The sequence below is a fragment of the Leptosomus discolor genome, chromosome 18 (genome assembly GCF_034619465.1).
Source record: "Leptosomus discolor isolate bLepDis1 chromosome 18, bLepDis1.hap2, whole genome shotgun sequence".
NCBI lineage: Eukaryota > Metazoa > Chordata > Aves > Leptosomiformes > Leptosomidae > Leptosomus > Leptosomus discolor.
The window spans coordinates 9,022,867-9,049,486 of record NC_141408.1 but is presented as its reverse complement, the minus strand read 5'-3'; the positions used below and the strand labels follow the sequence as shown (position 1 = coordinate 9,049,486).

Sequence of the window (26,620 nt, the reverse complement as noted above, 5' to 3'; positions counted from 1 at the left end):
CTTCTTTCCTTTCCTACCACCCCTGCTGACTAAGTGACTTTAAGGAAGCAATAAGGAAACTGTCCCCTGGCCTGTCCTTTCCCACGCGAGTGTCCCGACGAGGCCGAGACAAAGTCTTAACTGCTGACGACCTCTGAAAGACCACGGCATAGCCAAGCTCTTCCTCCTGGGGGGTGAGACCTTTCCAGGTGGGTTTCCCACCTCCCACCCCAAGCACCGACAGCCTTAGGCGGCGCTGGCTGTGCGTGTCAGGGTCCGCCCGCCTCTGACAGGTGGGTATTCCCCCTCCCTCTCTGAGCCAGGAGGAGAATCACCACCAGGCTGCCCTCGCCTCTCTTGTCTTTCCCTTGTGCTCTTCCCATTCCCTCTTGCCCCTCTTTCTGGTATGAATTGTCCTCTCCCCTCTATGTTAGTTGATTGAGCTGTTTTTCGTAGGTGTGTCCCAAACCCAACGTTAATGGTGCTGTTCTTTAAAAAATAACCAAAAAAAACCCAACAAGAAAAAAAACCCCTCCCTAACCCAAACAGCACAGCCGAGCCCCCGAAAGTGACATTGTAAAAACTGTACATGGTGATTGGAACTTTGTAATAAAACTGTTATAAGAACCACGTCCCCGGAGGTGCCGATTGCCGCGTCCTGCTGTCGGGGAGAGGGAGCCCGTGCGGGAGGAGGAGACCCCAGCCAGACCCCCTGGGGCAGGTGTCGGTGCCCTGCTCGCCCGTGGCAGGTTGGCATTTGCTGCCCCAAGGCCGGCTGCTTGCTCAGGGATGGCGACTCCCGCGAGCTGTTCAAAGACACGATGGAGGGGGAAGTGCGGCCTCACCGCCCCACGGGCTGTGCTCGCAGACCCCCCCAGCCGAGGGTTCCCCCCGGTTCCTGCCGGACGCAGCAGTGGCTGCAGTGGTTTCTGCCAGCACCCCTGGGTGAGTGCTGAATAGCGGGTGTTGTGTGAGCCACTGCTTTTCCCTTTCAGCAGGATTACAGGCTCCCCCCTTTTACTGCTGCTGCAGCAACCCACCCTGGCAGGAGCTGGGAAAAGCGGCCAGCGCGGCAAGGCAGGAACCGGATCAACCCTCCCTGTGGTTTGTGCGTTTCGGAGGCTCTCGTGTTCGGCAGTGGTTCAGACTGGTGAGCTGTTGGAGGAGCAGCAGCGTTGCCCACCTCACCGGTCCCTGAGCTGGGGAGGGCAGGAGCGGCTGGAGGGGGCTGCGGGGGCAGGGGCGGGAGCAGCAGCACAGCAGTGTTGGGAGCTGCGGCTTGCTGCGCCTCCCTGGGCATTGGGCTGCGAGCAACCCACCCTAAATTAACTTGTATCCCCTTTACTGGAGGTTTTTTGAGGAAATATCATTTTTTCAGAGTTGTCCTCCACCACAGGGTTAAGGGCTCCTGCAGTGAGCTGTGCGGGGCTGGACTCGGCTGCGTGGAAGCGGCTGCGCAGCAGCATTGCCTCCAGCCCCCGCTGCCACCCCATGCACACACAGCCTGGGCTCAGTGGGTCCCCGCTCGTTTGGGGGCAATCGCGACGGGTTTGTGGTTTGAAAGACCTTGGGGTTTGTAGCTTTTGGTCACGCAGCAGCGGCTGATTTTTTGAAAGATGGAGAACCCATACTCCCCTCCGGATGCTGTGGTTTGGGCTCCCAGCGAGGCCGTGAGCTCAGCGCTGCTGTAGCTGCTCACTGGAAACTAGAGCAAAGCAGCAATTTTCTGCTTGAGAATTGGGTCATTTGGGGTCAATTTGATGAGACTGGAGCTGGAACTGGGCTCTGGAGATAGAATTGCTTGGCTGGAGCAGCTTCAGGCTTGCGGTAGCGCCACTGTCTGACAGCGCAGCGCCCACCCAGCCCGGGCGGTGCTGTGTGCTGCTCAGCTACAGGGGCTCGGGCATGGAAGAGGCTGAATCTCCATCTCTGGGTATTTCTCGAGCAGACAACAAAAATTATTTCCATGTGGTTACGGGAAACTGGAGCCAGCAGAGAGTGGGCTGGCAGCGAGTAGCTGGTGGTGCAACTCGCAGCCAGCGAAGAAGAGGCATTTTTAAATGCGCAGCGAGGCGGCTGGCAGCCAGCGCTGTCGCAGGAGCCATCCATCCACACGCAGCTGCCAGCAATGCGGACACCACGGCCCAGCCTTGGGGGGAGCCTCCAGCACGGCCAGGGCTGTGTGGCACATCGCGGCTCCACAGCGGTGGGTTGCTGCAAGCAGAGCTGTTGCTCTTGGGGAGGCTGAGGCAGGCACCCGATTCCCCTCGGAGGGACGGCCACAGCAAGCAGCAGTGGCCACAGCTCCTGTCCCACCCGTCCCCTCCGCGCCGAGGCCCAGCAAGTGGTGCCCAGGCAGCTGGAGGGGACGGACCCCACCACCTCCTGGCAGCGATGTGGTCACAAGTACCGGAGCTCGGACACCCCACACCGCAGCCAGCCCCCAGGCCGGCCTGGCACCCCCAGCAGGGTTGGTGCGCTGCTCTCCTCGCTTGTTAGAGCACGGGATCTGGGTAAGCACAGGCAGGACCCAGTCAGGTAGAGCTGCTTTGGCCTTTCTGACCCCAAAACCGCTAGTAGCAGCCAGGCTGCGCAGCCCCGGGGCTGCGAGAGGAAGGACACACGCCGTCAGCAGCATCCTGGCCGGGCTGGCAGAAACACCCTGCAGGGAAGGATCCGAGCTCCCTGCCCCCGCCCCAGATCTGCCGGGTGGGCCCGGAGGGGCCCTGCCCAGGGCTGCCAACAGGAGGGAGCGAGAAAAGCCGGGCAGCGGGGAGCTGGCTGCCGGCGAGGGCTCCCCCCCGCCGGTTTCTCTTCTCACTAGCATCACCGTGTGGCCAGAGCGCCCGCAGGCTCGCCCGGGAGCCACACACACCTCCAGGCAGAGCTCCAACACTGCCAGAGCTGTTTAATACTCATTTACTGCAAACCAAACAGCCCGAGCTGCTCTTTTATTAACTCTACAGCGTGCCAAAGGGAAGAGATGCTTCTTCAGCACCCAAACCTCAGCAGTTCAGCCCACTACAGGGAACTTCTGCCTCTTCATCTTCCTGCTTGTGCCGCTGCAGCAACTGTCTCTTCCCCTCAAACAGCACAACGGCGGCGGCGATAGCGGAGTTCAAGCTGTCCACGCCTGGCACCACGGGAATGACCAGTCTCTTCCCCCCCGTGCTGGCTGCGAGGTGAAGCGCACCTGGACTCAGACCGTGGGTCTCTCCGCCGATCACCACTGCCACTGGCGTCTGCGTCCAGTTCTCGTAGTAATACTGCACGGCCAGCTCTGGGACGCAGACACCCGCTGCTCCCTCCTCATCCTCACACTCAGGAGCAGCCTCGGGTCTGGATTTCACAGGAGCCTTCGTGCTGCCAGGAGCAGAGCCAGCCCCGCCAGCTCCCCTCGGCACGGACGGGGTCTCAGCCCGAGCGCTTGGGTCTTTGTTGTCGGCCACGCAGACCTGGACGCCAGCAGGAAGGTTGCTGGGGAGAGATTCCCAGTCGAGATTGGCGACGATGGGCAGACGGAAATGGGCCCCCATGCCTGCACGGAGCACCTTGGGCTCCCACGGATCCACACAGCCTGAGATGGGAGGGAGGAAAACAGCCACACTGCAGCGGCTCCCACAAAGACGGATTCAGCAGCTGCTGCTCCCCGCAGAAAATCACATCTGGACACTGATTACAAACTCGGGAACAGCATCTTCAAGCACCTCTTATTCCCTGCCTTAGCCCCAAACTAAACTTTTTTTTCCTCAAGAAAAGGCTCTTACCTTTGGTGAGCAGCACCTTCTCACAGCCTGCTCCCGCTGCAGATCTCAGAATAGTCCCCAGGTTTCCTGGATCTCGGATATTGTCGCAGATGAGGAGCAGTGGCAAGGAGCTGGTTAGCTGAGCCGTAGGGTAAGACATCTTGGCATGGTCGGGCTTGGAAAAGATCCCTGAGGAGACAAAGTGCTGACAGGCTTCTGACTAACACAGCCCAAGGAGAGGGCTGTCTCCCGTGTGGTTGGCCCAAATGTCACTAAAGAGGTGCTGGAGAAGGCACTGGGAAAAGCACCACTTAAGAGATGTTTGAGAGGAGTTTGTCACTTGACAAGGAGAACTATTTCCCAGCAGAGCTGGAGCGAGGTGCTGTTGAAAAGGAGCATTAGCGCCTTCAGTGGGCTCTAGAAGCCGCTTTCACAGTTACCACAGCAGACCAAATGAAAGAGAATTCTTTCAAATTGTGACACTCTTGACCCACTGCCAGAACGTCTAGGGGAAGGTTATGAAGAGAGAGTGATTATCCACTTATTAAGTGTGAAATAAGTTTCCCTTTGGGCAGCGTTGTGACTGTTTCTAAGGCAACTTACCTATAAGCCCCTGGGGAGTTATGAGGTCAGACCAGCTCTTAATATCTTCAAATTTCACCTTAACTAAGTTGGCTCGTTTCAGCTGTGCCTCCGGCAGCTCCTTGAGGTGCCCCACGGTGCTGAAGAAGAGGGTCTGCAGCACAGCTCCTGCCTCCAGGGCATCCTTAATCAGCCTGTGACCCTCCAGCAGAACCTTCCCGTGATGATCCCGAAACTTCTTCGACTTAGCGATAGTCACCACTTTTCTGCAGGGAAAGTTAATCAGAGAAAACGGCTGTGACGCTAACACCGCCTCCGGTCTGACGTTTGCCAGGGAACTTCCCTCAGGACACCCCCCCCCCCCCGCCCCAGGCCTCTTCAGACCGGCTGTACCCGGCATGGCGGCATCAGCCTCCATCCAGAACCCCCAAATGCCGGAATTTGCCCCAGACGGGACCCCGGGCAGCTCCCTCAGAGCAGAACATTCCCCCGCCCCAAAGCGCAGCCGGGCCCGCCAGCGGCGGTGGGGCCCCGCTCCCCCCCCGCAGCGCCTCACCCCAGCCTCCTGTCACCGGGTGCCGCCTTCTCGTACCACAGCCCCGGCCCGGCCGAGCGCCGCTCCACCGCGGGCGGCGGCAGGGGGGTCTTCCGGGGGCTCCGCTGCCCCTCGGCCGCCGCGCCCCGCTCCTTCTCCGCCGGCAGCACCCGCACGGGGCTCCGCCGCAGCGCCCGCACCCCGCGCCGCCCCTCCGCCGCCGCCGCCGCCTCCCTCGTCCCGCCGGCCCGCAGCAGCGAACGGCCCAGCCGGTGAACCGCTCTTCCCCACGCCGCCATCTTTGAGCTCGTCACCACCGGAGCGACGGGCGCCGCCGCGTGACGTCACGGCTCCGCCATGGGGGCTCGGCGGGCGCTGCACTTCGTCTTCAAAGTGGGCGACCGCCGGCGGAGCGCGCGCTTCTACCGCGAGCTGCTGGGCATGAGCGTGAGCGCGAGCGGCGGGGCGGGCCCTGAGCGGGGGGCGGGGGGCGGGGGGGGGCTGCTGCCGCCGCCATCGCCCTCAGCCGCGGAGGCCCCGGCGCTGCCCCGGCCCGGCGCTGCGGGAGGACCGGGGCTTCTTCACCCTCCGTGCCCACCGGGCCGCTGCCCCCCCCCCCCCCGCCCCGGAGGCGCGGCAGCCGGGAGGGGTGCGAGGCGGCGCGGCCTCGGCCTCCGGTCCTCGCCGCGGGCCCGCCAGCGCCGCGTTAAGCCTGGTGGTGGCTGCTGAGGGGACAGGGGAACGCGGCCTCTCTGTGCTGACCCTCTCTCTCTCTCTGAATTCTGAAGGTGCTGAGGCACGAGGAGTTCGAGGAGGGCTGCAAAGCCAGCTGCAACGGGTGAGTAGTGCCCGCGGGCCCTCCCCGGGCCTTCGCTCCTCATAAAACACCCGCCGCTCCTCACCGGCCGGGTGTCGTTACTCAATAGGTGAAATAGGGGTTGCTTTCGTTTGCTTTGGGTTGGGTTGGGTTGGGGTTTTTTTTAAGTGCTTCCCTTGGAATCAACAGTTCCCCTTTTTGTGTACGATGTCTACACTGAAACATGAGTATTGCTGTATTACGCCTATAGACCGATACTGAACTTGATAAATTTATTTTTAAACTTTCCTGGAATTACATTCAATTACATTGGGTTTTTTTGTAGCCATGGAGCTAACTAGGGTCTTGAGTTAAAAATCCCTCCTGGTAGCCCCAAAGGCTTTTGTCTTCGTGAATGCCAGAAATCTTACAGTCTGGTGCCGAACCGCTTTCCCTACTTCACAATAAGAAAGTGCCCATGTAGTTCCAGCTGATGAGCAGCTTGTGCTCTTAAAATCTGAGCTGTTAAGGAGGAGGTAGAACTGGTTTTTGTTGCGTGGTCATGGATGGCAGCCTGAGGTCAAAATTGTTGACTGGGGGGGGATTCCTGTCTGCTGTGTGCTGAGCCACAGTCAGAATTCCTCACAGGTGTCAGCTCCTGCTTGGTGGGAGGTTACTGGGTTGCCTGTACCGTTGGTTTACTCTAGAAATGCAATTCTTTTTTGAAACACTAATCTTGCAGATCTTGATGTTTATTTCTAATGCTCATGACAATAAAATATGGCTGTTCCAGCCCTTATGATGGAAAATGGAGCAAAACGATGGTGGGTTACGGGCCAGAAGACAACCACTTTGTTGCAGAATTGACTTACAATTATGGTATTGGAGAATATCGCCTGGGCAATGACTTTCTGGTAAGTACCACACTTAACAGCAAAATCTTTCTTCTTGTGATAAACTTTTTTATTTTTATGATTAGGACTCTGTTTGGCATAGAGGTTGTACCAGTAGCTTTTTTATGCTGGTTGGTCACTTAAACACTTTTTATTCTTGCTTTTGTAGTTGTCTCCACGCAGAAACTAGAGCAGCTTTGTGCTCACATAGGATCCAGGAAACGCTCCACCTCTTGGCTGCTGTGTGTGTCGGGCAGCTGGTATTGGCTGGCAGATCTAACATGGAATGATTAGTTGAGAAGGATCTTGCTGTAGGAAAACACTCTTATTTGTTATTATTTGTTTCTTTGTTATTTACTAGCTGACAGCAAGTGAAGTTTTCGTGTTTCTTCTGTGAATACACGTGATGTGTTTGCTCATTGTTTCCCCTGAGCTAATCTTCCCCCAGTTTGCTGGGTGTCAGGAAACAACAGCCGATTGGAGCCACAGATGTCTGCCTGCCCTGGTAGAACAGTTAGGAACTCATTTTTCTGCTTCTGTACAATGTGTTGAATCGGTTTAAAATCCTTTTGCTTTTCATTTCCCTTTGATGTGGAAGAAGAGTAGATCAATGCATTCCAAATACAGGTGGGGTGCGCGGTAAGGTTAAGCTTATTTTATAGGAGCAAGACACCTGGCTCTCGGGAGACCATATGGTCCATCTGTTACAAAAAGAAATCTGGTTTGTTTCTGGTCGTTGGTAGAGGCAGCCTGTCGAAAGGTAGGAGTTAGTCAGCGTCCGCCCTGTGAATTTTCTGTGTCTCTGGTCTGTTCTGTTCTCACTAGGGCATAACGCTTGTGTCCAGCCAGGCTGTGAGCAATGCCAAGAACATGGGGTGGCCCCTCAGAGAAGTCACGGCGGGTATTTTTGAAGCTGAAGCCCCAGGAGGGTACAAGTTCTACTTGGAAGACAAGGAACAGCTGAAGCAAGGTGAAACGTACACGCTCTCACTGGTGTTCGAAACAGGTTTACGAGTGGGGTATTAGAACAGGCTGTGCGTTTGCCTCGGTGGCAGCTTGTGAAGCAGAGCATGGTTTTGTAGTTTCCTTGTTCCTTTCCTTCTCAAGAGCATACAGCTGAGTTTAAAACTATGATATATTTGTCACTAATTTCAAATTATTGGGATCTTACAGATCCTGTGCTAAAGGTAACCTTGGGTGTCTCCGATCTGCAGAAATCTGTTAGCTACTGGGCTGACTTGCTCGGGATGAAAATATATGAGAAGGATGAGGAAAAACAAAGGGCTTTGCTAGGCTATGCGGATAACCAGGTTAGTCCTTGGAAGACTTTCCAGTTCTGATCTTTAAGAGTTGCATCTCATTGTAGAAACCCCTCATTTTGTCAGAACAAAATCTTAAAGAGAAAAAAAGCTCTTAATTAAAGTAACTGTGGACTTGATTCTGTGCATTTTAATTAAAGCTTGCATACACTTAACTGTAAAAAAAAAAAAATAAAACTTAAACTTAACTTAAAAAAAAAAAAAAGAAGCTGTGGTTTGCTTTGGTAATTCCAGCTTGTTGGGAAATATGTGTATGGGTGATTTTGAAAGCATCCACATCAGGAAAAGCTGGAGCGAATGTGGCGCTGAGAACAGTGTCCTTGCAAGTCACGCTTTCTTTTTTTCCTCCTTCAGTGTAAGCTGGAGTTGAAGACTGTTGGAGGAGCGGTTGACCACGGGACAGCGTTTGGGCGGATTGCCTTCTCCTGTGCCAAAGAAGAGGTAACGATTGTGTTTCCCTTCCCCCTTTCATGACCCAGAGCTGACTAGTGAGAGGTTTGTTTCTGGTATTAGCAAAATATCTCGGATCTGAACAAAATAATAGCGAGCAGATACCTTGTTTGCCTTTCTCGCAGAGGGAATGCGATGGAGTTGTGGGTAATGAGGAGCTGTGAATGAGAACAACCCGAATGCATCTGATCCTTGTCTGATTAGGGTTGATTTTTGTTTGTTTTCTGTTTAAGTTGCCAAACATTGAAGCACTGATGAAAAAGGAGAATCAGAAAATTTTAACGCCTCTGGTTAGCTTGGACACACCCGGCAAAGCCACAGTGCAAGTGATTATTTTGGCTGATCCTGTGAGTAATATTGGATGCAGTGATTAAATGCGATTTAAATTTCTCTCTGCCGTTTATCTAACTGACCTGCTCTTAAACTTGGTTTAGGATGGCCATGAAATCTGTTTTGTGGGAGATGAAGCCTTCAGGGATCTGTCCAAGGTGGACCCTAACGGTGGCAAACTGTTGGATGACGTAAGTAGCGCTGTCTGCACGTTCTGATTACAGACACCCCTAGAATCTGATTCTCGTTGCGTGTGGCCTTTTTCTGAGCAGTCCTGCTAAGAAAAACAAATCAGTCTTTCGAGTTCCCTTAGTGTCCTGGCTAGAGTCTTCCAGCCTCGCTCTCGGGGCAGCTGGGTGGTGGTGTCACGTCAACAGCGCTTTGGTGTAAGTTCCTACAGGAAATGGTTTGTGAGCTGCAGTAAGGTCAGCGCAGCTGGCCATCCTCGCGAGGCAGAGGGGCTCTGGTGTGGAGCGCGGGCTCTGTGGGGAGGCTCTGTTTGAACCACCCTGTTTTGCTCGTGTGTTACCAGATCATCTCTTTGCTTCAGCAAAGAATATTGGTTTTCAGTGTCTGTTTTCCTTACTAGTATGTAAAAAATAATTTATCCCCCAGAATCGCTTTCCTCCAGGTGAGGCAGTGTCCTTGTGATTGGCCTGGGTTTGCGGGGCAGGCTGGGGAGCGTGAGCGGCCGGGTGGCTGGGCCTCGGCCGCCGTTCTGAACCTGTGAACGCTCTTCTTCGTGCAGGCCATGGCGGCGGACAACAGCGACAAGTGGTTTGCGGCGCAGAAAATGAAGAAGGCTTCTGCTTAGCTGCAGAAAAGGACCGGGCTGCTCGTTTGCGCCTTGGTTTTCGTCTGAGAAAAATGCCAATCCTATGTAACGGGTTGCGTTACCCCTTCCGGTGAGAGGGTGCCGTAATGTCCTGTGATGGTTTTTCTTTGATTTAAGCTTGTGTCTCTTACTGCTGCTCTCTCCTTTCAAGCCAATAGCATGTTCTCCTTCAAAAAACAGCAGGTTGTGCGGTAAGGAGCAGGTTGAGCACGTGGTTTCAAAAACAGGGGTTGTCGGTTAAGAGGGAAACCTCACATTTCTGTGTCGTTGTTAGACTTGAAAACGAGGTTGCTAGATTCATTACAACAGCTAATTCACTGATTGTCAAGTGTCTGTGAGCATGGCAGGTGCCCTGCCTCAGTGGTGAAGGGAAGGCCTGTGTACAGAGGACTCGAGCAGTTCAGCTGTCGCAGTGCCTGTTCATTGGGAACAGAAATTGCCTCGCTAAAGCACGTGAATATTCTAGTCTGGAACAAACCCTGTTTTCATTCCGCGATGTTTCCCCAGCTTTTCTCACTGGGGTCACATTACTGATGTGGTGGTTTCCACCCTGTACGAAGGAGCCTTCCACATTCCAGGCAGGAGCTGGGGCCATGCTTCAGGGTGTGTAGCAGCACTGTGCTGTCTGCTGAAGTGCTGGGACGCAGCTTGAAATAAGTGTATCATGGTTTTGCAATTAGCTTTTGATGAGAAATTGCCTTTAGAAGTAATAGTTTGGGGTTTACTCTGTTGGAATGAAGTCACTCTGCTTTTGCAAGTGGAATAAGGGCTGGGAATACAGGGAGTAATTAGTAACGTTGTCCACATCAGGCACGCTGCCTGGTTTGTCATCTTTCTTGATGAAAACCTTAAATAAGTTTCACAGAGAAAAGCAGGAAAAATCAGCAGTGTTGGCAGTCGCTGAGGCACGTCGGTGCTTGGAGTGAATATTCTGAGGTTAAACTGGAAAAATTCCTCACCGTGATTTTGTTGTTCGAGCTTTTTTGTTCAAGTTCACTGATGATTTTGAATCGTGTATCGATGGAATTAAAAATGTCACCCCTAAGCTGTACCCCTGAAACAGGCGCCGCCGCTCGCCAGCGTCGCCCTCAAATGAATAAAAGCGATGCGGGAGGCCGGTTTGAGCGCCTGCCTTCCAGCTGCCCGCCACTGCGCTGCACCGAACCTTCCTTGCCCCTTTTTAAATGGAGTTTCTCGATTTTTTTCCTGCGGGCAAATTAATCCCGGGAAGGGCCCGGGGGGGAGGGCGATGGCGAACAGGCGGTGCCACCGCCGGGCCGCCAGGGGGCGCTGCGGGCGGGGCCGCGCTGACGTCAGCGCGCGCCGCCGGCGGGTAGACCACGCCGCCGCCATGGAGGCCGGTGGGTGCGGGAGCGGGAGCGGGAGCGGGGTGGCGGCGGGAGCGGAGCGGGGCCGGGGTTGGGGTGGCGGCGGGAGGAGGGGGAAGCGTTCGGGGCCGGGCCGAGGTAACGGTGTCTCCGCAGGGCCGTGGGGCGTGTGCGAGCAGACGGCCATCCTGCACGGCGGGTTCCTGCTGGCCGCCCGGCTGACCCAGCCGCGGCCGCTGCGGGAGCTGCGCAAAGCCGACTGGCCACGCGTGGGACCCCCCATCACCGACGCCCTGGGGGAGATCGGGGCCCGCTGCCCTTCGCCGCTGCAGCACAGCCTCTGGAAGAAAGAGGCCGTGGCCATCGTCTGGGCTAAAGTCCTGCTGCCGGGTCCGCCGGCCGCCTCGCTGGACCAGGGATGGAAGGAGGACGGCTTCTTCTCCGTGGGCAGGATGATCCCCGATGTTAACCACACCGTCCTCTTCGAGCTGGTCAAGGCCCTCGGTGCGCCCCGGCTCTTTGTGCAGCTGCTGCTGGCGCTGCCCCAGGATGTGCGCCAGAGTGAGCTAGAGCGGTTGGTGGAGTACATCGCCAGTGAGACGTCCCCGTCGGACATTGGGTTCTTCTTGGACGTGTGGTGGGAGGTGATGAAACATAAGGAAGGACAGGAAGATGCAACAGTCTCTGCATTCAGCACGCTCATATGTCAGCATGGGTGTGAGTCCTGTCTGGATGATGGTCTCCAGCCCCCAAAGAGGTTCAAGGGAGACCCTGGCTCTCTGAATGACCCCCCAGCTGCCACCAGCCTGCTCATGGGTCTGATAGAGGGGTTGAAGCAAACCTACAGGAGCATTGTCCTGCCCCACGTGAGGTGCTATGCCTTGGCCAACCTGGTGGAGCTGCTGTCCGTGTTCACTGAGTTAGAGTCAGAGAGCAGCCCCCTTCCTGTCGCAGAGTACCTGGACAAGGTCAGCTCTGTGGTCAGCCTCTGGACCACTGACACTGAAAGCCAGTTCCACCACAGGGGGCTGGGTGAGAAGGTGAAGGAAGCAGAGAGAAGCATGAGCCTCTTGTCTCCAGCCAAGCTGTCTCGTGAGGAGCTCTTTGTTGGCTTGGACTTTCTCTGCAACTTGTTGCATGTGTGGGGAGAGGAGCTGCAGGGCACCCTGAACAGCTCTGAGGGGCTCTGCTATGAGAGCTACCGGCTCCTGGACACTCTTACCACCTTTGGGAAGAACCTGGTTTGCTTCTCGGAGACTGGAGACCTGGGTGAGGATGAAACATGCGTAGTGTTAGAGCTGACGCAGGTCACCAAGGACTTTCTCAAGGAGATCAGCGCCAGCCCGAAGAGCAAGGGTTTGGACACCAGCCTTGTGTCTTCAGTTGCCATGACAATCATTGAACAAAAGCTGGACCGGCACATGGAGATATGCTCCATTTTTGCTTCTGAAAAGACCTGGGCCTTTTCAAAGAACTGGGTTGACTGCCTTGTGAACAACAAAGCTCTCTTTCAGAAACCAGAGCTAGTTTTGAAATTGCTGGAGACACTGGTGAACTTTGCTATGTCCCACCAAGACAAGGAGGGCCGAGACCTGCAGGTGCAGGTGACCAAGGCCATCGTGGAGTGTTATGCTGAGCTTTCATTAACTGACAAAAACAAAGTGATCTCAGGTGTCTTGGCATCCTGGGGTGGACCAGGTCTGTCCCTGAACTTGCAGGTTGTCATGGAGGGGTTCCAGGAGGATCTGAACGTGACTTTCAACCAGATCACGAAGAGCGTGTCTGATGAAGGCTTGACCAGGGCTGTGACTTCTGTGGCCAGGCTCATGCTGCTGTACCCCGAGGCCACAGTGAAGCAGGCTTGTAATCTTGCTATAGTCAACCTAGGAGCACAGCAGTTCCTCGCACAAATCCTCTGCTCCTTCCCAGCGCTGAGCTTCCTGGAGACCCACGATGATCCAGGCAGGCTGCGCAGCCTCGTGGTGAGGTGTCTGGAGGAGGCAGTATGGGGGAGGCTTTCCACTGCGAGGGAAGAGGAGCAGTTCCTTGAGTTCCTGGCCTTTCTCATGCAGCCAAACTCAGCCGCCCCGCTTGTGTCACCTGCAGAGGTGACCAAAGCCTTTGTCCTTCCCTATTTGAAATCAGACTCAGCTCAAATTGAGCTGAGTCTGCAGATCTTCAGTAAGGTTTTGGGAATACAGTCCTGTTCAGAAGGGCACTGGATCAAGTCCTGTCACCCGTTCCCACTTCTCCTCAGCCTCTGCAAGCTTCTAGATGGTTACACAAAATACTGGCATCAGCCTAGGGACCAGCTCTTCCCTTCACTGGAGACCAAAGACCTGATACTGAACATCCTCTGGCAGCTCTGTGAGGTGGTAAGACCAGAAACCGCCCCCTCCCCTGAGCTCTGGGTCCAGTCGCTGGCTTGGCTTCACAGGAGGGTGGCGTCACTGGACTGGACCATCGGTCTCCGGCTGAAGAAGCTTTACGGAGACCACTTCAAGAACGAAGTCCCGGCGACGCTGTTTGAGATCTGCAGGCTTCCTGAGGACGAGTGGACGTCCCAGCCTTTACCAGCCTATGGACCGGGCAGCGGGCTCCTGGCATGGATGGAGTGCTGCTGCCTGTCCACGGCGCTCAGGGAGACGATGCTGACGCTCCTCACCGTCAACGTGGACAACCCTGAAGAAGTGAATCTTTTCAGCAAAGGGTTCCTGGTGGCCCTCATACAGGTCCTGCCTTGGTGCAGCCGCAGCGAATGGAAGAGGCTCACGCACGTCGTTGAGAACCTGCTGCAGAGGCAAGTCCTCCACGTGCCGTACACGCTGGAATACGTGCAGTACATGCCCTTGCTCAACCTCCGGCCGTTTGCCTGCTACCTCCAGTTCTCCGTGCTCTTCCTGCGGGGCTTCCAGCTCCTCTGCAGCTCCAGCTGTTCCACCTGGCTGCCGGCAGAGGCTTGGCTCCACGTGGTCCAGCTGTACTGCGGCAGCCTGACGGACCTGCTGGGCTCTGTCAAGAGCACCGCGGGGCCCCCCTCGCACCCCGCTGAGGACAAGACCTCCACGCAGGAGGTGTCCTTCATCTGCATCCAGATGTTCTGCCACCTGCTGCACGTCGCCGCCATGCTGCCAGACAAGGGCTGCAGCGAGCCGCTGGTGGTGGTGGCGTTGGAGATCCTCTCGCAGTACGAGACATTCAGCAGCGCTGATACGTCCCCCAGCAACACGCTGCGGAGAGCCAACGAGAGGCACTTCCTGGAGGCCATCACGGACAATGTCAGTGACAAGGCGCTGCGCGACACCCTCCTGCAGAAGCTGAGCAAGCTGGGAGCCCGCTCAGCCGGGGAGCCGGCTTGAGAAGCTGGAGAGGGTGACAGAGGAGAGCACTGACCCTGCCTCAGGGGACCCCTTCCGTGGAAAGTTGTAAGATCTGCAATAAACCCTATCTATTTTTCTCATTTGAACTTATTTCCCCTCTGCTGTGTTTTCTTCCAGCCTCTTTAAGCAGTGAAGTGGCCATGTAAGGATGGGTAGGAGCAACACGTTCTAATTTTCCAGCGGGATTAGCTGTGGACACAGCTGTTCCTGAGCTGGGCTGCCAGCCCCATGGCTCCAGCCTTAGCTGCTGGCGGTCTGGATTTATACAGAGAGCCCGGGCAGCCCCCGGCATCAGGGAAATCGTTTCCCTCCGGCTCCCCTGCCGCCAGCGCCCTCTCCTACTCCTGGGTGAATTGCTGGGTTTGCCACATGCTGCCAGAGGCTGGGAAGCGAGTCGGGTGACTTCAGGATGGGCAGGAACCTTTGGAAATACGTGTGCGTTGCTCCTGCCTGGAGGTGGGGGTGCAGCAGCAACTCCGTGTGTTAACACCCCCCACTCATAAATGAATGGCACGTGGGAGAGACAGCCAGTGGTGTGACTCAAAGGAAATCTTTATTGGTCTCCTGATAGTAAATGGGGCAGTGTTAGTGCAAACCAAGATGCCTCACTGGCTTTTTTTTTTTTTTTTTTGTCCTTACGTAAGGCACATTATTTGCAATGAAAACGGCGAGATACAAACCTCTGTAACAGGCTGCAAGTGGTTTTTAGCATCGGCTGGTCTCGATCGTTAATGTAACCGTAGTGTTTCTGCAATAACTGACTGTGTGTTAGAAAAGGCGCTTTATTTTACTCTTTCCAGAATACAGCCGTGGCTGGGACAAGATCCGACACCCAAAAGAACCAGGTCTCCCAGAATTCAGCCGTTCTTTTTAGACAGACCGAAAGGCAAAGAGTACCAGTACCTGCCCTGGAGCAGGGGATTCCCAGGCAAGCACGGGAGGCTGCAGGGAGCAGATGGCTGCCCTGGCTCACACTGGCGGCTGGGGAGGAACTGAACGGCTGCCAGCTGGCTTGCACGCACCCGCCAGGCTTGTGAACCCCGTGGTGCAGGGCAGGCTGGGCAGCCTGTACCTGTTTTGCTGTGACTGAAGGTGGAAGTGGGTTGAACTGGTGAAGGAACCACTCAGTGCTGTGCTCTGGAGTTGCTGGTTCCTTCTGCACTAACCCAGTTCCCTCCCTGGCAGCCCCTGGCAGACCTCGGCTTGTGGGGGAGTGGGATGGGGCAGGAGGGATGGAGCGTACAATGAGCTCAGGCTGTACCGGTACCCACGGGGTGCTCCCAGGGCTGCTGGTGGTGGCTGGAGGGAGAGGAGGGCAGGGTGTGCCAGTCAGGCTTTCAAGTACCCACCATGGGGATGCAGGGCAGATAACAGCAACTGCAGTTACGGGAGGGGGTTGAAAGCAGCATCCCCTTCCACGAAGGGCTCTGCATAGTGCCCAGAGACTTGGCGGTCTCTTGTCCCCATCCTGCCTTTCAGCCATGGGCGCTCTGCCCTGAGACAGCATAACTGTTCCTCTATCCTGACGTGAGCTTGTCCCTCCTCCAGCCTGTTGGGGACACCAGAGCCACCCTCCCCTGGGACTGTCAGCCACAGACACCAGACAGTTGCAGTGAAAAAGCACCTTTGGGTTAAGTGGAGTGTAAATGAGTTGAGGTCAGCAGCTGAAAGCAACTGTAGGGTAGAGGCAAAGTCAGTAAAGGTCAGGAACAGGCTCTGCGGAGCCGTGCTGTAGCCCCAGGGCCTGTCTCTGCTCTCAGCTGGAGGCTGTAAACCAGAGCCGGAGGAGGGAGTCAGGGCTGCAGCAGGTCCGGCACGCGCTCCCCCAGTCTCCCCAGTGCTGCTGCACAGGGCTGGGCACGCTCCAGCATCGCCTCTGCTGCTGCCTCCCGGCTGCAGCCTCCTTCATGCCTCACCAAGCTCAGTGCCCATGTCTGGTGTCAGCCCTTGAAGATGCCGGGGAGTTTGTAACAAACCCCTCTCGTGTAACCGTTAGTTCGGTGCTGTAGTGTCAAATCCCAGAAGGAATGTCGTGCTTACGGGCAGACTTCCTCCTCGTTGGCTCCTGCCCTGGCTCCCATGGGTGGGAGGACACAAGATACTGGAGCGGCGTGGGAAGAAAGCCTTCCTGGCACAGCAGTGGAGATGGCGAGGCTGCTTCCAGCTAAAACAGCCCGGTGGTATCGTTCCTTCAGCCGCTCTGCTCCCGTGCTGGTCCCCGCAGCGCTGGCAGTGAAGGTGGAAGAGCTGGGGAGGGGCTGACCCTTTTCCAGCCCCTGCACTGGGCTGCCGCTGCCGGCCGTTATCTGCTTTTGTCACCCGGCGAGATGCCGTAGAGTCGGGCGGCTTTGCGGCAGATGAGCCTGAACCAGTAGAGCTGGGGGGCAATGAGGGAGGCGTTGGCGATGTTGCAGTGCAGGGGGATGCGGAAAGGCACCATGTAAACGGGGATTCCCACCTGCCTGGCGTAGGCCGTGTACATGAAGGGGAAGAGGAGAATACGGCAGAGGAAGAAGGTCACCAGGATGATGATCCCGTTCACCTTGTGCAGGAGCGTGTCCTGCATTTTGAGCTGGGGAAGGAAGAAGGCGAACGGGGGGTGAGCGCTGTGTGAGCAGCACCCCATCGCTCCTTGGGCGCTGACTGTGCTGGGAGAACGGAGGTGAGCAGCCAGCAGGCATAGATGAGGGGCAGCACTTTGGAGGGAGCGGGAAAGGCGGGTGGGAAGGGATGGAGGGGAAGGAGGCGTGAGGGGCAGGAGGGAGCGTGGTGCAGGGGAGGAGGTACAGACAGGAGGGGGCAGCACCGGGACACGGCACAGCGCCCAGTTCAGGGATGCCACTGGGCGTGCTGCTTACTGGGGGAAAGGGATGGGAACCTAACAAGTGGCTGGGAGGAAGGCAGCACTGTAGGGGAGCTTGGGGTTATAGGCATAGGGCTGCCCCCCTTCGAGACACTCCCCCCCCCCCTCAGCCCCTGGGACACCCAGCCCGGCTGCTGCGTGAACGGGGGCTGATGGAGAAGGACAGCCTGGGGCAGGGAAAGGGTACAAACTGCTGTGGGGTTCCCAGACCCGAGCCCCATCCCTCCTCCCCTACCTGCATGAGGATTTTGCCCAGTGATACGAAAGGTGTGCTCAGCTCTGCTATGAAGATGCAGCCCACGAAGAAGTCCCCCAGCTCTCCCCTGAAGTGCTGCAAATAAAGCCAGCAGTGAGCATGGGGCCCTCCTGGAGAGGTGGCCGGGAGTTAACACTGAGCATCTCCAGGGGGTCGTGGGCTCCTGACCAGCAGAGATGCTTTGCCAGATACAGCCTTGATGGCAAGGCCTTGCAGCCATGTGGGGCTCCTCACAGGCTGGGTTTCACAGCAGCCATGCCCGGTCCTTACCTGGGTGACGGGCGTGAGCACAATGAGGATGAAGAGGTGGTGGGTCACCATCAGCCGCTCCTGCAGGAGGAAGCTCCGCACGCTGGCCAGCGAGTGCTTCTTCTCCGCGACTCCCCTGTCCTGGCTCTTGTGCCAGTGGCAGAGGTACATGACGTAAATGTCATAGGTCATGTAGGGAACGAGGACCCAGATGTACTCTACAGCCAGCCAGTGCCTAGGGGAGGACAGCACACACAGAGGCATCGCGACGGCTCTGAGCACCTCGCGATGCTCCAGAAGCTGGAAGAGAGTCTCTAGGTCTGAAATGGAAGCAGCAGATGTTGAAGCTGACGGTAAGCGGAGAGGTTTGGAGGTTTAACTCGATTGGACTCAGTAGAGAAAAGGTACCTGGTACGCGTGGAGGACGCCTCCTCGGCGCTGCCTGCGCTTTGTGCTTGGCCATGCCAGGCACCGAGCTCGGCCCAGCCAAGCACAAACACGGCGCTAACGGGAGGATCTTGATTAGCCCTACAGCCAGGTGTTTGCTGTGCGGGCCGGGGGCACAGCACTGCTCAGGATCCAGCACTAACCCGACACCTTTGCAGCAGGTAATCTTCTCCCCTAAGCCCTGGGACACCCAGAGTTGATGCTTGGTAGGAGAAAAGCTCCGAGACTTTGTCCTTTCTGCCTGCCACACTGCTTCGGGTGGCTGCCTAACCTGGGGAGTTTGGAAAGCACACGGAGCCCTCAGAGTTAATGACAGATACCTGGCCCGGACTTCAGAGAGCGAAGTGCAAAATATCTAATACAAGCAATAAACCCCCATGAGACGTTTGTCTGTTGGGAAATTATTGCAGGCAGCTGCCTGTTCCCAAAGCATGTCGAATCCTGGTTGCACAACCCGGGCAGCAGCAAGCTCTGCTCTGCAGGGACACCGGGTTCCTTAAAAAGTCCTGAGTGAAATCACGCTGCTAGAAAAAAAAAAAAAAGCCACCCTACCCTGCTGCTTAAAGAAATGTAGCTTGGGGCCCAAATAAATCTGCTTTTGCTCTCCTGCTATGTCAAGAAAAATTTTGTTGCAGGCATTCCTATTCCACATAGAAAGATGTAAGTGGTGTAAAGCAGGGAGGGGAAGCGACCAGCTGTTGTGTTTGCAAAACTTGCCCAGGGCTTTCAGAGGGCAATTACAGTGCCAGCAATACAATGATGGTCTGCCTGTGTAAATAAATTGGCAAATTTTACTGCAACCTCTGTGATGCTTCCTGGCTCTCTGTCTGGCTGTCATTCTCTGAGGCCTTCCCCGCTGAGCACTGGGCTGTATTTCCTCCGGATTCAAAGAAAATCTAGGTCTCTGACCACAAAGTGTTCACACGGAGCTGCTGGACTTGAGAATGCCCGGGCAAGCACACAGCTCTCAGCCCTGGGGAGAAGGAGGGCTGCCGGCAGTGCCTTCCGTCTGTGTGGGTCTGGGATTTATCATCTGCCCTATCAATGCAGCAGATATTTTTCTTTTAGAGCAAAAAGGTAACTCATTAGACTGCCTGGGTTAAGCAGGACTGAGTAATTTGGATAGATCTTACTATCTAGAGGAAGGCAGGACATTTCACATCTGTGTATTAAAGGCAAGTCTGCAAGGACCAAGAGGGCAGCCCTCCCTAAAAATCACCCTAAAATCTGATGTCCGACGGCCAAATTCCAGCTCAGCATAATTATATTCTTCCCTCCTACAATTTTCTCTGCTATTGCGGATAATAGCTCTGTTTTTAAGTCTTCTGACCCCGATTGCACTATCACTCCTGCCAACAGCCGCTTCTGGGGCAGTTTATCTCAGAGCATTGAGGACAAGGCGATGTGATTTTCCTTCAGAGCAAATGCCAATACTGATTTTCTCATTTCTGGACTCCTTCAGAGTCCATTTGGTGTGGAGAAGGTGACACACCTCTAAAATTGGTTCTCACTAGGCCAGCTTGACACACTAGCAATTTCAGCTTCTAGCCAGGAGACTCCCTACCCCTTTAGAAGTGATGATGTCTTTATTTTTTGCTCATCTATCGTCTGATGCTCCAGCCCATCCTCGGGAGCAGACCCTCTGTGCTGAGTGCGCTGAACAAGCAGCACCTTTCAGGGGGTGCACGGCCAATGCGTTGCCCAACCCTTCACCCGAAGCAGAGGAAAGAGGAACATGGAACTGTTTTTTCTCTCCCCTTTGTACGTGCAAGCCTTTGGCATAAAATACTTCAGCTGCAAGCTGGCCGGGCACAGCCTCCACGTGCTCCTCGCAGGATGGCACGGCTCTCGGCCGGGATTACCTGTCGTACACCACGTTCTTGCAGTTAAGGACAACCGTGATCCCCGACACTGTTGCCATCGTGGCTTGGACCATTGACACCAACCTGAAACCGAGAGAGTGAACTGGTCACCCCAACTGTCGCCCCAGAAGGGCGGGGTGGTGGCCGCGGCGTGGTTGCACCAGGGGAGCTGTTAGCACTTCGACGCCTACGCCGTGCACACCCCGAAAGTCTTGCCACGGCGTGGGACTCGGCCAGGGTGGCCGTGCCAGGCGCTGCTACCCGGGGACACGCCGGGGGGGGGGGGTTGTTTCCAGGTCTCGTCCCTTCCACCCCCGTGGATCAGCCGTTCCCCGCGGGCAGAGGGAGAGCTGCACCGGAGCATCCCCGCTCCCGGAACGGGAACCTGCCGCAGGTGGGCAGCGCTGCCCACGCCTGGCGGGCTGCCCCTGCCGCTGGCCCCTGCTCCCCTCGCGGGGTGTGGGCTCGGGCCTACCGGGGGGTCGGGGCATCCCCCCGGGTGCAGGCTCCCCCGCCGCCGCCGGGGCTCGGTGCTCGTGGCCCGTCCGGATCGCTCCGGCTCGCGCTCCTGGTCCCGGCTCGCCGCGATGGCGACCGCAGCGGTCCGGGTCACCCTCTCACCGATCCCGCCCGTACCTGCCGCTGAGGAGGATGCGGTCCTTGAGGCTCCATGCCGGGGCGGCCCAGCGCAGCAACCGGATGCAGAGGGCGAAGAGCCCCGGGAAAAAGGCGGAGGCGAGGGCCAGCGTCCGCCACATGGGGACGACCGGCGGCCACGCTGCCTCCCGCCGCCGCTTGTCAACAGCAGGCCGGGCGGCGGGAGGGCACGGCTCGGCTCGGCTCGGCTCGGCACGGCCCCGCCGCTCCCGCCCCCGCCGCCGCCGCCGGGCCGCGCCCCGCACCGCCGGGCGGCAGGCCCCGCCTCCTCCCGGTGGAAACCCCGCCCACCCGAGGGACACCCCCCCGCCCCTCCCAAACCCCGCCCATCCGTCCAAGCCACGCCCCTACGGCCCGTGCGGCGAAGGGGGGGTGTGTCCTCCCGCATCCCGGCATGCCGCGCGGCCCGGAAGCGGCAGGGCGCCATGGAGGAGGACGAGCCGGAGCTGGCGGCCGGGCTGGAGGCGGCGCTGGAGCTGGCGCCCGCCGTGCAGGCCGCCATCGAGCAGGTGCGTCGGGGCGGCCTGTCCCGGGGCCGGGCGGAGCCGCCTGAGCCCTGGGCGGGGTAGGGCAGGGCCGGGCCGGGCCCGGCCCCTCCGGTGCGGGGCCGGGTGTGGGCCCGGCGCGGTGCTCGCTCTGTGAGGGCCCCGGGGGGGGCTCTGCCGGGCGTGGGGGCAGAGCTCCGCCGAGCTCCGGGCCTCGGAAAGCTCCAAGGTGGCCGTGGTTGGAAGCGGATGCGGCCCGGGTGCCTGGCGTGGTGGGAGAGCCCCTTGGTCCGTGAGGTGGGCTCTGCCGGTGTCCTGGGGCTGCGCTGGCCGCCGGTCGTGTACCCCGTGTCACGTTAGTGCTGAGGGATTGTTGTGCAAGGCCTCAGCTGAGTATATCTCACCTAATCGCTTCCCCATCGGTGGCGAACGTGGGGCAGTGACTGTTCTGTGGCCGGGCACGCCTGTGCTCTGTCTTCTAATTGAATACTTGTTGCTTGATATGTAAAGCATCTTAATGGAGTCAGATGGCCTAAATGGATGATTTAAATGTCTTGGCTTGGCTTTTGTGATCCATATCTTCCACCCCAAGACCTCCAGTGTTCCCTGAAACCCTTTGTGGCACTTGGAGCCCAGCAAAAGCTCTTGAGAACCCAGAGTAAAATCATGTGTCTCTTGGAGTCTGTAACTGAGCTTGCACCAACCTCAGCCAAGCCTTCCATCTGAAGAGCCCTTTCTTGTAGTAGAATTCTGCGCACAGCAACAGCAGCTGTCTCCAAGTATCCCTCAAATAAGTTTTTGCACTTTCTTCAGCGTTGAGGCTTTTGGGGGCTCTCAAAGAACTGGGGCAGGCCCATGCTAACAGCCACAGCATCTCAAGTGAGCCCAGCACCAGAAGGTGAGGGAGGTAGCGCATTTTCTTTGTGGGTGCTGTGCCAGCTTTGGAATATTGTTGCTCCAAAGAAAGAGACACCCCACATATTCCTATGTTTACATGAGGTGGGCACACCTGGCAGTAAACCATTGAGTAACTTTTGCTGAAACCTGGAGAATTGCTAAATTAAATGCCAGCTTCTAAAGGAGACCTGGAACTTGTCCAGAAGGAGAATCCTCTCCTCTGTACTTATAGAAGGTGTTTGAAAGCCAGAGAAGCCTGGTGTGATTTCTGACATTGTACAAGCGAAGTTACCCAATGACACTTCCATCAAGAACAAAATATCTCTTCAAGGTAAAATGTGTCTTAGAGACAGTCTTGACTTGAGGTTTTGAGCAATGGGGAATCCACCATATCCATGGCTCAGTTATTTTAACAGGTGATAAGGCTATAGGCAGATATTCATCTCCCCTGAGAGAATGGGGAGATGCTGAAGATGGCAGTGCCTGCTACCTTCCACCACTTCCTCACTGGCATTTCCCAAACTAATAATCTTGTTGTTTCTAGGAGTGTTCCTGAATCAGCTGTGGGCAAAACCCGTCAGGTTTGTGGTTAAATGAGCAGAACTGACTCAGCTGACTCGTGCCTGAAGTGTGGTAGGGAGCACACGCAGACTGGTGCTCCACCAAACCTGGGGTAGTCGTTTCTGGTTGATGGGTTGCGACAAAGACCCAGGAGCAGCAGCTTCTTCAGCTGGTACAGCTGCCCGCAGCATCCATCTCTGTCTGCAGTTTGAGTGGAGTTCCTGACCAGCCTTTATCTTCCATCCCGCCCTTTGCTCCAGCTGCTGTTAATGCTTGTGGATTAATTTGGGATTAATTGAATCTTCAGGAGTCGTGAGCCCAGAGCAGGACAGGCTGGTTGTGACGCTGTGACCGCGCTCGTGTGTTGGGCTAATGTCAGGGCGTCTTCCTCGCTCAGGCACAACCTCATGTATGTTTAACTGCTGCCGTCTTCTCCTCGGCCACAGGAGTAGCTTTGGGAAAGCTGCCCAAGAGGCCTCTTTCAGAAAGAGGTTGCTCTCGTTTAAGTGGTCTTACAAAACCACTGCTTTTATGCTGCAAAATGCGTAAAACAGAGTAAATGTGCCCAGGTAATGCAGGTTTCTGTGAAGGCTTTCAGTGAGCAGGGCGCTGTGCAGAGGCGGTGCTGTGGGGTGAGCGGTGCATTTGCTCGGCAGGGTTTTGACCCTGGAGTGCAGAGCTGATGGCTGTGTGAAGGAATATGGTAGCAGAGAAGGGAACACAGCATATTTTAGTCTGTGGGGACTAAAGCAAAGCCTGGCAGCCGCGTTTGTATCGTTTGAGCTGCTTCTGAGGAGAGATGAGGTCTGTTTGCACCGCATCTGCTCTTTTCCCTTTCCCGTGGGTAGGAAGAATCATTCAGCAGCTTCTGTTTCTCTCCCTCTTTTTCATGTGAAAGTGGCAAACCCAAGTCTCCAGAGAACTTGTACAACCGTTTCTTAATTCATCCTGTTTCTTATTACACATCTGTGAAAAGCAAATCCTCTGCCTCTCACCACGGGGCCTCGCAAAGCCCAGGCAAAGAGAAGGGGCGATGCCTCAGTGGGGAGTTCAGCTCCAGACAGCAGCAGGAGCATCAGAATGGTCTGGCATGCGTAATTAGTGTTTCAGGAATTCCTTGCACGTGATTGATTGTGCTGGGACTGTGTGTGGAAACATGCATGTACATTACCTGTGTTTACCCCGGCTGATATCCACAGGAATTTTAAGAGGTCGGAGACCTCCAGAGCCCCGAGCTGCTTTACTCCTGGGCAGAGGCCTGACTGCTCTCTGTGCGGGCTTGTTAGAATAACGCCGTGAAACACAATCGGAAGTGGGTGCTGAGTAATTAAAAGTAGTAGTTACTGTGTAAAGTTACAGAAATTAATGGTGATGTATTGTTGATTGCATTTGGTTTTCCTCCCTCTTTTCAGGTATTTCCCAGCCAGGATCCACTGGACAGAGCGGATTTCAATGCTGTGGAGTATATTAATACTCTCTTTCCCACTGAGCAAGTAAGTAGTGCTCACAGTACAGCCCTCTTAGAGCTAGGGGTAACCTCATAGTAAATGACTGAAGGCGTGTCTAAACCCGTACCCAAGCCTTTTCTTTTAAACAGTAACACAGGTAGTAAGACTATAACAATAATCACTTCTTAAACTCGCATCTCACGAGGTTCACTGTCTTTATGTAGTTTCTTTCCATCCAAAGTGCTTGCTGCAGTGTAAGTCCTGCTTTGATCTGTAGAAATAAGTTAGTTTTCTGTATAGAGGTTTCTCTTGCAGTAAATTTAATAACTTGCCAGGTATTAATCATTGGTGAATCCTCAGGGGTTTCAGCCGAATAAGGCAGGTGTTGGCTGTGAAATGTCACTGGAGAGACATCCATGTTTGAAACCTGTTGTTTCTTTTGAGATTTAAAGAATGAGATTGCCGTGGTCTATGATCTGTACTTTGTCTTCCCCAAATCAGCCCCAGGGGCAGTTTTTGGACTAATCTGTTGCAAAATGGAGGTGTTTCTGCAGCTGAAGACTGGGTTGTGAGGCAGCTCCAACATTTACCGTGTTTAACATCCTCTGCATCGCTGGCTTTTTTGGCTTTCAGCTGTTTCTAGTTAGCTTGCTGGTGGCACTGCCTTGACTTTTTTCCTTTTGCCAGTAGTGGAGAGCTATTTCCCCTGCAATAGCCCCGCTACGGCTCTGGCAGCACCCCATGTGCCGGGTGTCCGGCCTCTGCAGGAAGGTCTCTGCCCAGGGAAGGCGAGGGCTCTGTCCCCGTTGCCCACTGGAGGTCACTGTCACCTCGGCATTTCGGGAGCAGTTCTGCTGCCAAGGCAGGGTGCAGGGCACCCTGCTTGCTCAGGGCTGGGTGGGAGGCAGGGAGCCTCTGGGACCTGCAGGGCTGCACCCTGGCCTGCCCTGTCTTTTGCTGCTCTTCATTATGTGACTTGAGGAGTGGCTGAGTTGCCATTTGTCTCAATTCCTCCATCTGTAAAACAAAATCATTGCTTTCCTCTTTGTAAAGTGCCACACACGAGAAAGTGTTAGGTATCACAGCTGACCTGTATCTCAGTAAAATGTTCCTCTTTTCACTTCTCTTTGTTTTTTTCACGTTGTAGTCTTTGGCAAACATCGACGAAGTTGTGAACAAAATCAGATTGAAAATAAGGTAAATGTTTCTCCATTTCTTTGCATCTCAGGTGGCGAGTAGTCTGGTTGTCAGTGAGCCTTCATAAATACAGCCTTTGTGCTATAGCTGGTAGGAATTAATATGCTTAAAAGGCATGAGTAGGGTCAGTCTCAAGTCCAGTAGTTGAGGACAGAGACAAAAAGGACTCCCTGAAATTATATTTCTTTTTTGTACTTTGCTGCTATTGTATAATATGTGCCTTTCAGGTTATTTTAGCTGAAGGTTTGCCAAGTAGAGCTTTGAGAAAACACTGAAATAAGAGTGAACAAGTACCAAATTTTAGTACAGTCTGAAGGCTGAGAGGACAAGCAGCCCAGAAGATTTGGTTGCTGGAAATTTATTTGGTTGTGAGGCTGAAACAGCAGTTGTAAAACCTCTCATTTTGTACTTTTTTGTCAATTATAAAAGTAGAATATAAATATAAGTATGCAGGAAATAGTTAAATTTTATGTGCAGTCTGGCATTACCAACCTGAAATGATTGAGGCAACACTGTAATATGTGGCAAATGGAAATGAAAACTAAACTGACAGTATTGCTTAAGGGAAGAGAAATGCAAGAAGCCCTGATTAAATTAGGAAATGGATTTTTATTTTTGCAACAGGAATTTTAAAATATGTAAGTTAGTGATGTCCTACACAGAGAGAGAGAGAGAAAAGAAAAAGTGAGTTTAGCATTGGTAGCACCAGCTTTTTTATTTTAAATCTGTTCTGTAGCTCTCAAGGTTCCCACAATTGTTTGGGTCAGGCACACAAAGAATGAGTTTGACATTATAGATTCTTTTCTCCAGGAGGTTGGATGACAGCATCCGAACTGTAGTGAGAGGGCAGACCAACGTGGGACAGGATGGCAGGCAGGTACGTGCATCTCATCTCTGGTTGTGCCAAGGGTTCTCATCTTGCCATGCTAAACTGAGGAATGGCTCTGGCAGGCAGAAACCCGCTCTCTTTGTTAAGGAGGTGTTTCTGCTGTCTCTTACACGAATGACTTTGCGAGCTGCTCGCTGAACAGCTGGTCTAGCCTGCTTTCTGATCACCCTCCAAAGGGAAGGGAAGGAGAAATTGATTTAAAAATCAAAAGCAAAACCAGGAGGCTTGCAGTTGTGCCACTCTGAAGCTAATGATAAAATGAAAAGGATTAAATAGGTACAAGCACGTTTGCTGCTGAGTAAGGATCAATAAAAGGCTCCTTAGCCTTTTAACTAGGTTGTTTGCTGAAGTACCCTGAGTTGCTGGTGACTAAGCCTGATGACTGACTGCCGGTTCATCTTGCATGTCTCATTCAGTGGTCAGGTTTTCACTTGTCTTTTGCTTGACAGATGTGTTTGCTCAGAGTACAGTATTGAACAGCACGGCCAAGGCTGTGGGGTTTGTGAACACTGAGCTTGGTCCACATGTTATCTGATTTGAGGTATCACCCGGTGCTGCTGTATTTCCTGTGTCTGGTCTGTTTTAGACCAGGAACGTTAATGCCTTGAATCATCAGTCGTGCTGATGTCAACACTG

At 55.0% G+C, this 26,620-nt stretch overlaps 5 protein-coding genes across 5 annotated transcripts in view; 3 read left to right on the top strand and 2 right to left on the bottom strand.

Moving 5' to 3' along the window:
* Positions 1-2,934: 2,934 nt before the first annotated feature.
* MRM3 (mitochondrial rRNA methyltransferase 3) lies at positions 2,935-5,141 on the bottom strand. The gene is made up of 4 exons (XM_086475417.1): positions 4,864-5,141; positions 4,329-4,573; positions 3,747-3,914; positions 2,935-3,556 (listed from the first exon to the last, which is right to left on the bottom strand). The coding sequence occupies exons 1-4, from the start codon at positions 5,139-5,141 to the stop codon at positions 2,985-2,987; spliced, it is 1,263 nt and encodes a 420-aa protein (XP_086331543.1). The 3' UTR covers positions 2,935-2,984.
* Positions 5,142-5,199: 58 nt separating this feature from the next.
* On the top strand, positions 5,200-10,629 carry GLOD4 (glyoxalase domain containing 4). The gene is made up of 9 exons (XM_086475036.1): positions 5,200-5,289; positions 5,631-5,680; positions 6,432-6,552; positions 7,357-7,501; positions 7,705-7,841; positions 8,205-8,291; positions 8,534-8,647; positions 8,735-8,821; positions 9,379-10,629. Exons 1-9 carry the CDS (start codon positions 5,200-5,202, stop codon positions 9,442-9,444), a joined length of 897 nt encoding a protein of 298 aa, XP_086331162.1. The 3' UTR covers positions 9,445-10,629.
* Positions 10,630-10,714: 85 nt separating this feature from the next.
* Positions 10,715-14,259, top strand: GEMIN4 (gem nuclear organelle associated protein 4). Its single transcript, XM_086475416.1, has 2 exons — positions 10,715-10,826; positions 10,932-14,259. Exons 1-2 carry the CDS (start codon positions 10,715-10,717, stop codon positions 14,150-14,152), a joined length of 3,333 nt encoding a protein of 1,110 aa, XP_086331542.1. The 3' UTR covers positions 14,153-14,259.
* A 2,216-nt stretch (positions 14,260-16,475) lies between these two features.
* Positions 16,476-20,608, bottom strand: TLCD3A (TLC domain containing 3A). The gene is made up of 5 exons (XM_086475164.1): positions 20,487-20,608; positions 19,851-19,934; positions 17,563-17,776; positions 17,272-17,367; positions 16,476-16,745 (listed from the first exon to the last, which is right to left on the bottom strand). Exons 1-5 carry the CDS (start codon positions 20,606-20,608, stop codon positions 16,476-16,478), a joined length of 786 nt encoding a protein of 261 aa, XP_086331290.1.
* A 324-nt stretch (positions 20,609-20,932) lies between these two features.
* Positions 20,933-26,620, top strand: part of VPS53 (VPS53 subunit of GARP complex) — a 66,329-nt gene continuing 60,641 nt past the window's right edge. The window contains exons 1-4 of the mRNA XM_086475071.1: positions 20,933-21,016; positions 23,863-23,943; positions 25,046-25,095; positions 25,906-25,972. Of these exons, the coding sequence (XP_086331197.1) occupies positions 20,933-21,016; positions 23,863-23,943; positions 25,046-25,095; positions 25,906-25,972 (282 nt within the window). The remainder of the gene's footprint in view (positions 21,017-23,862; positions 23,944-25,045; positions 25,096-25,905; positions 25,973-26,620) is intronic.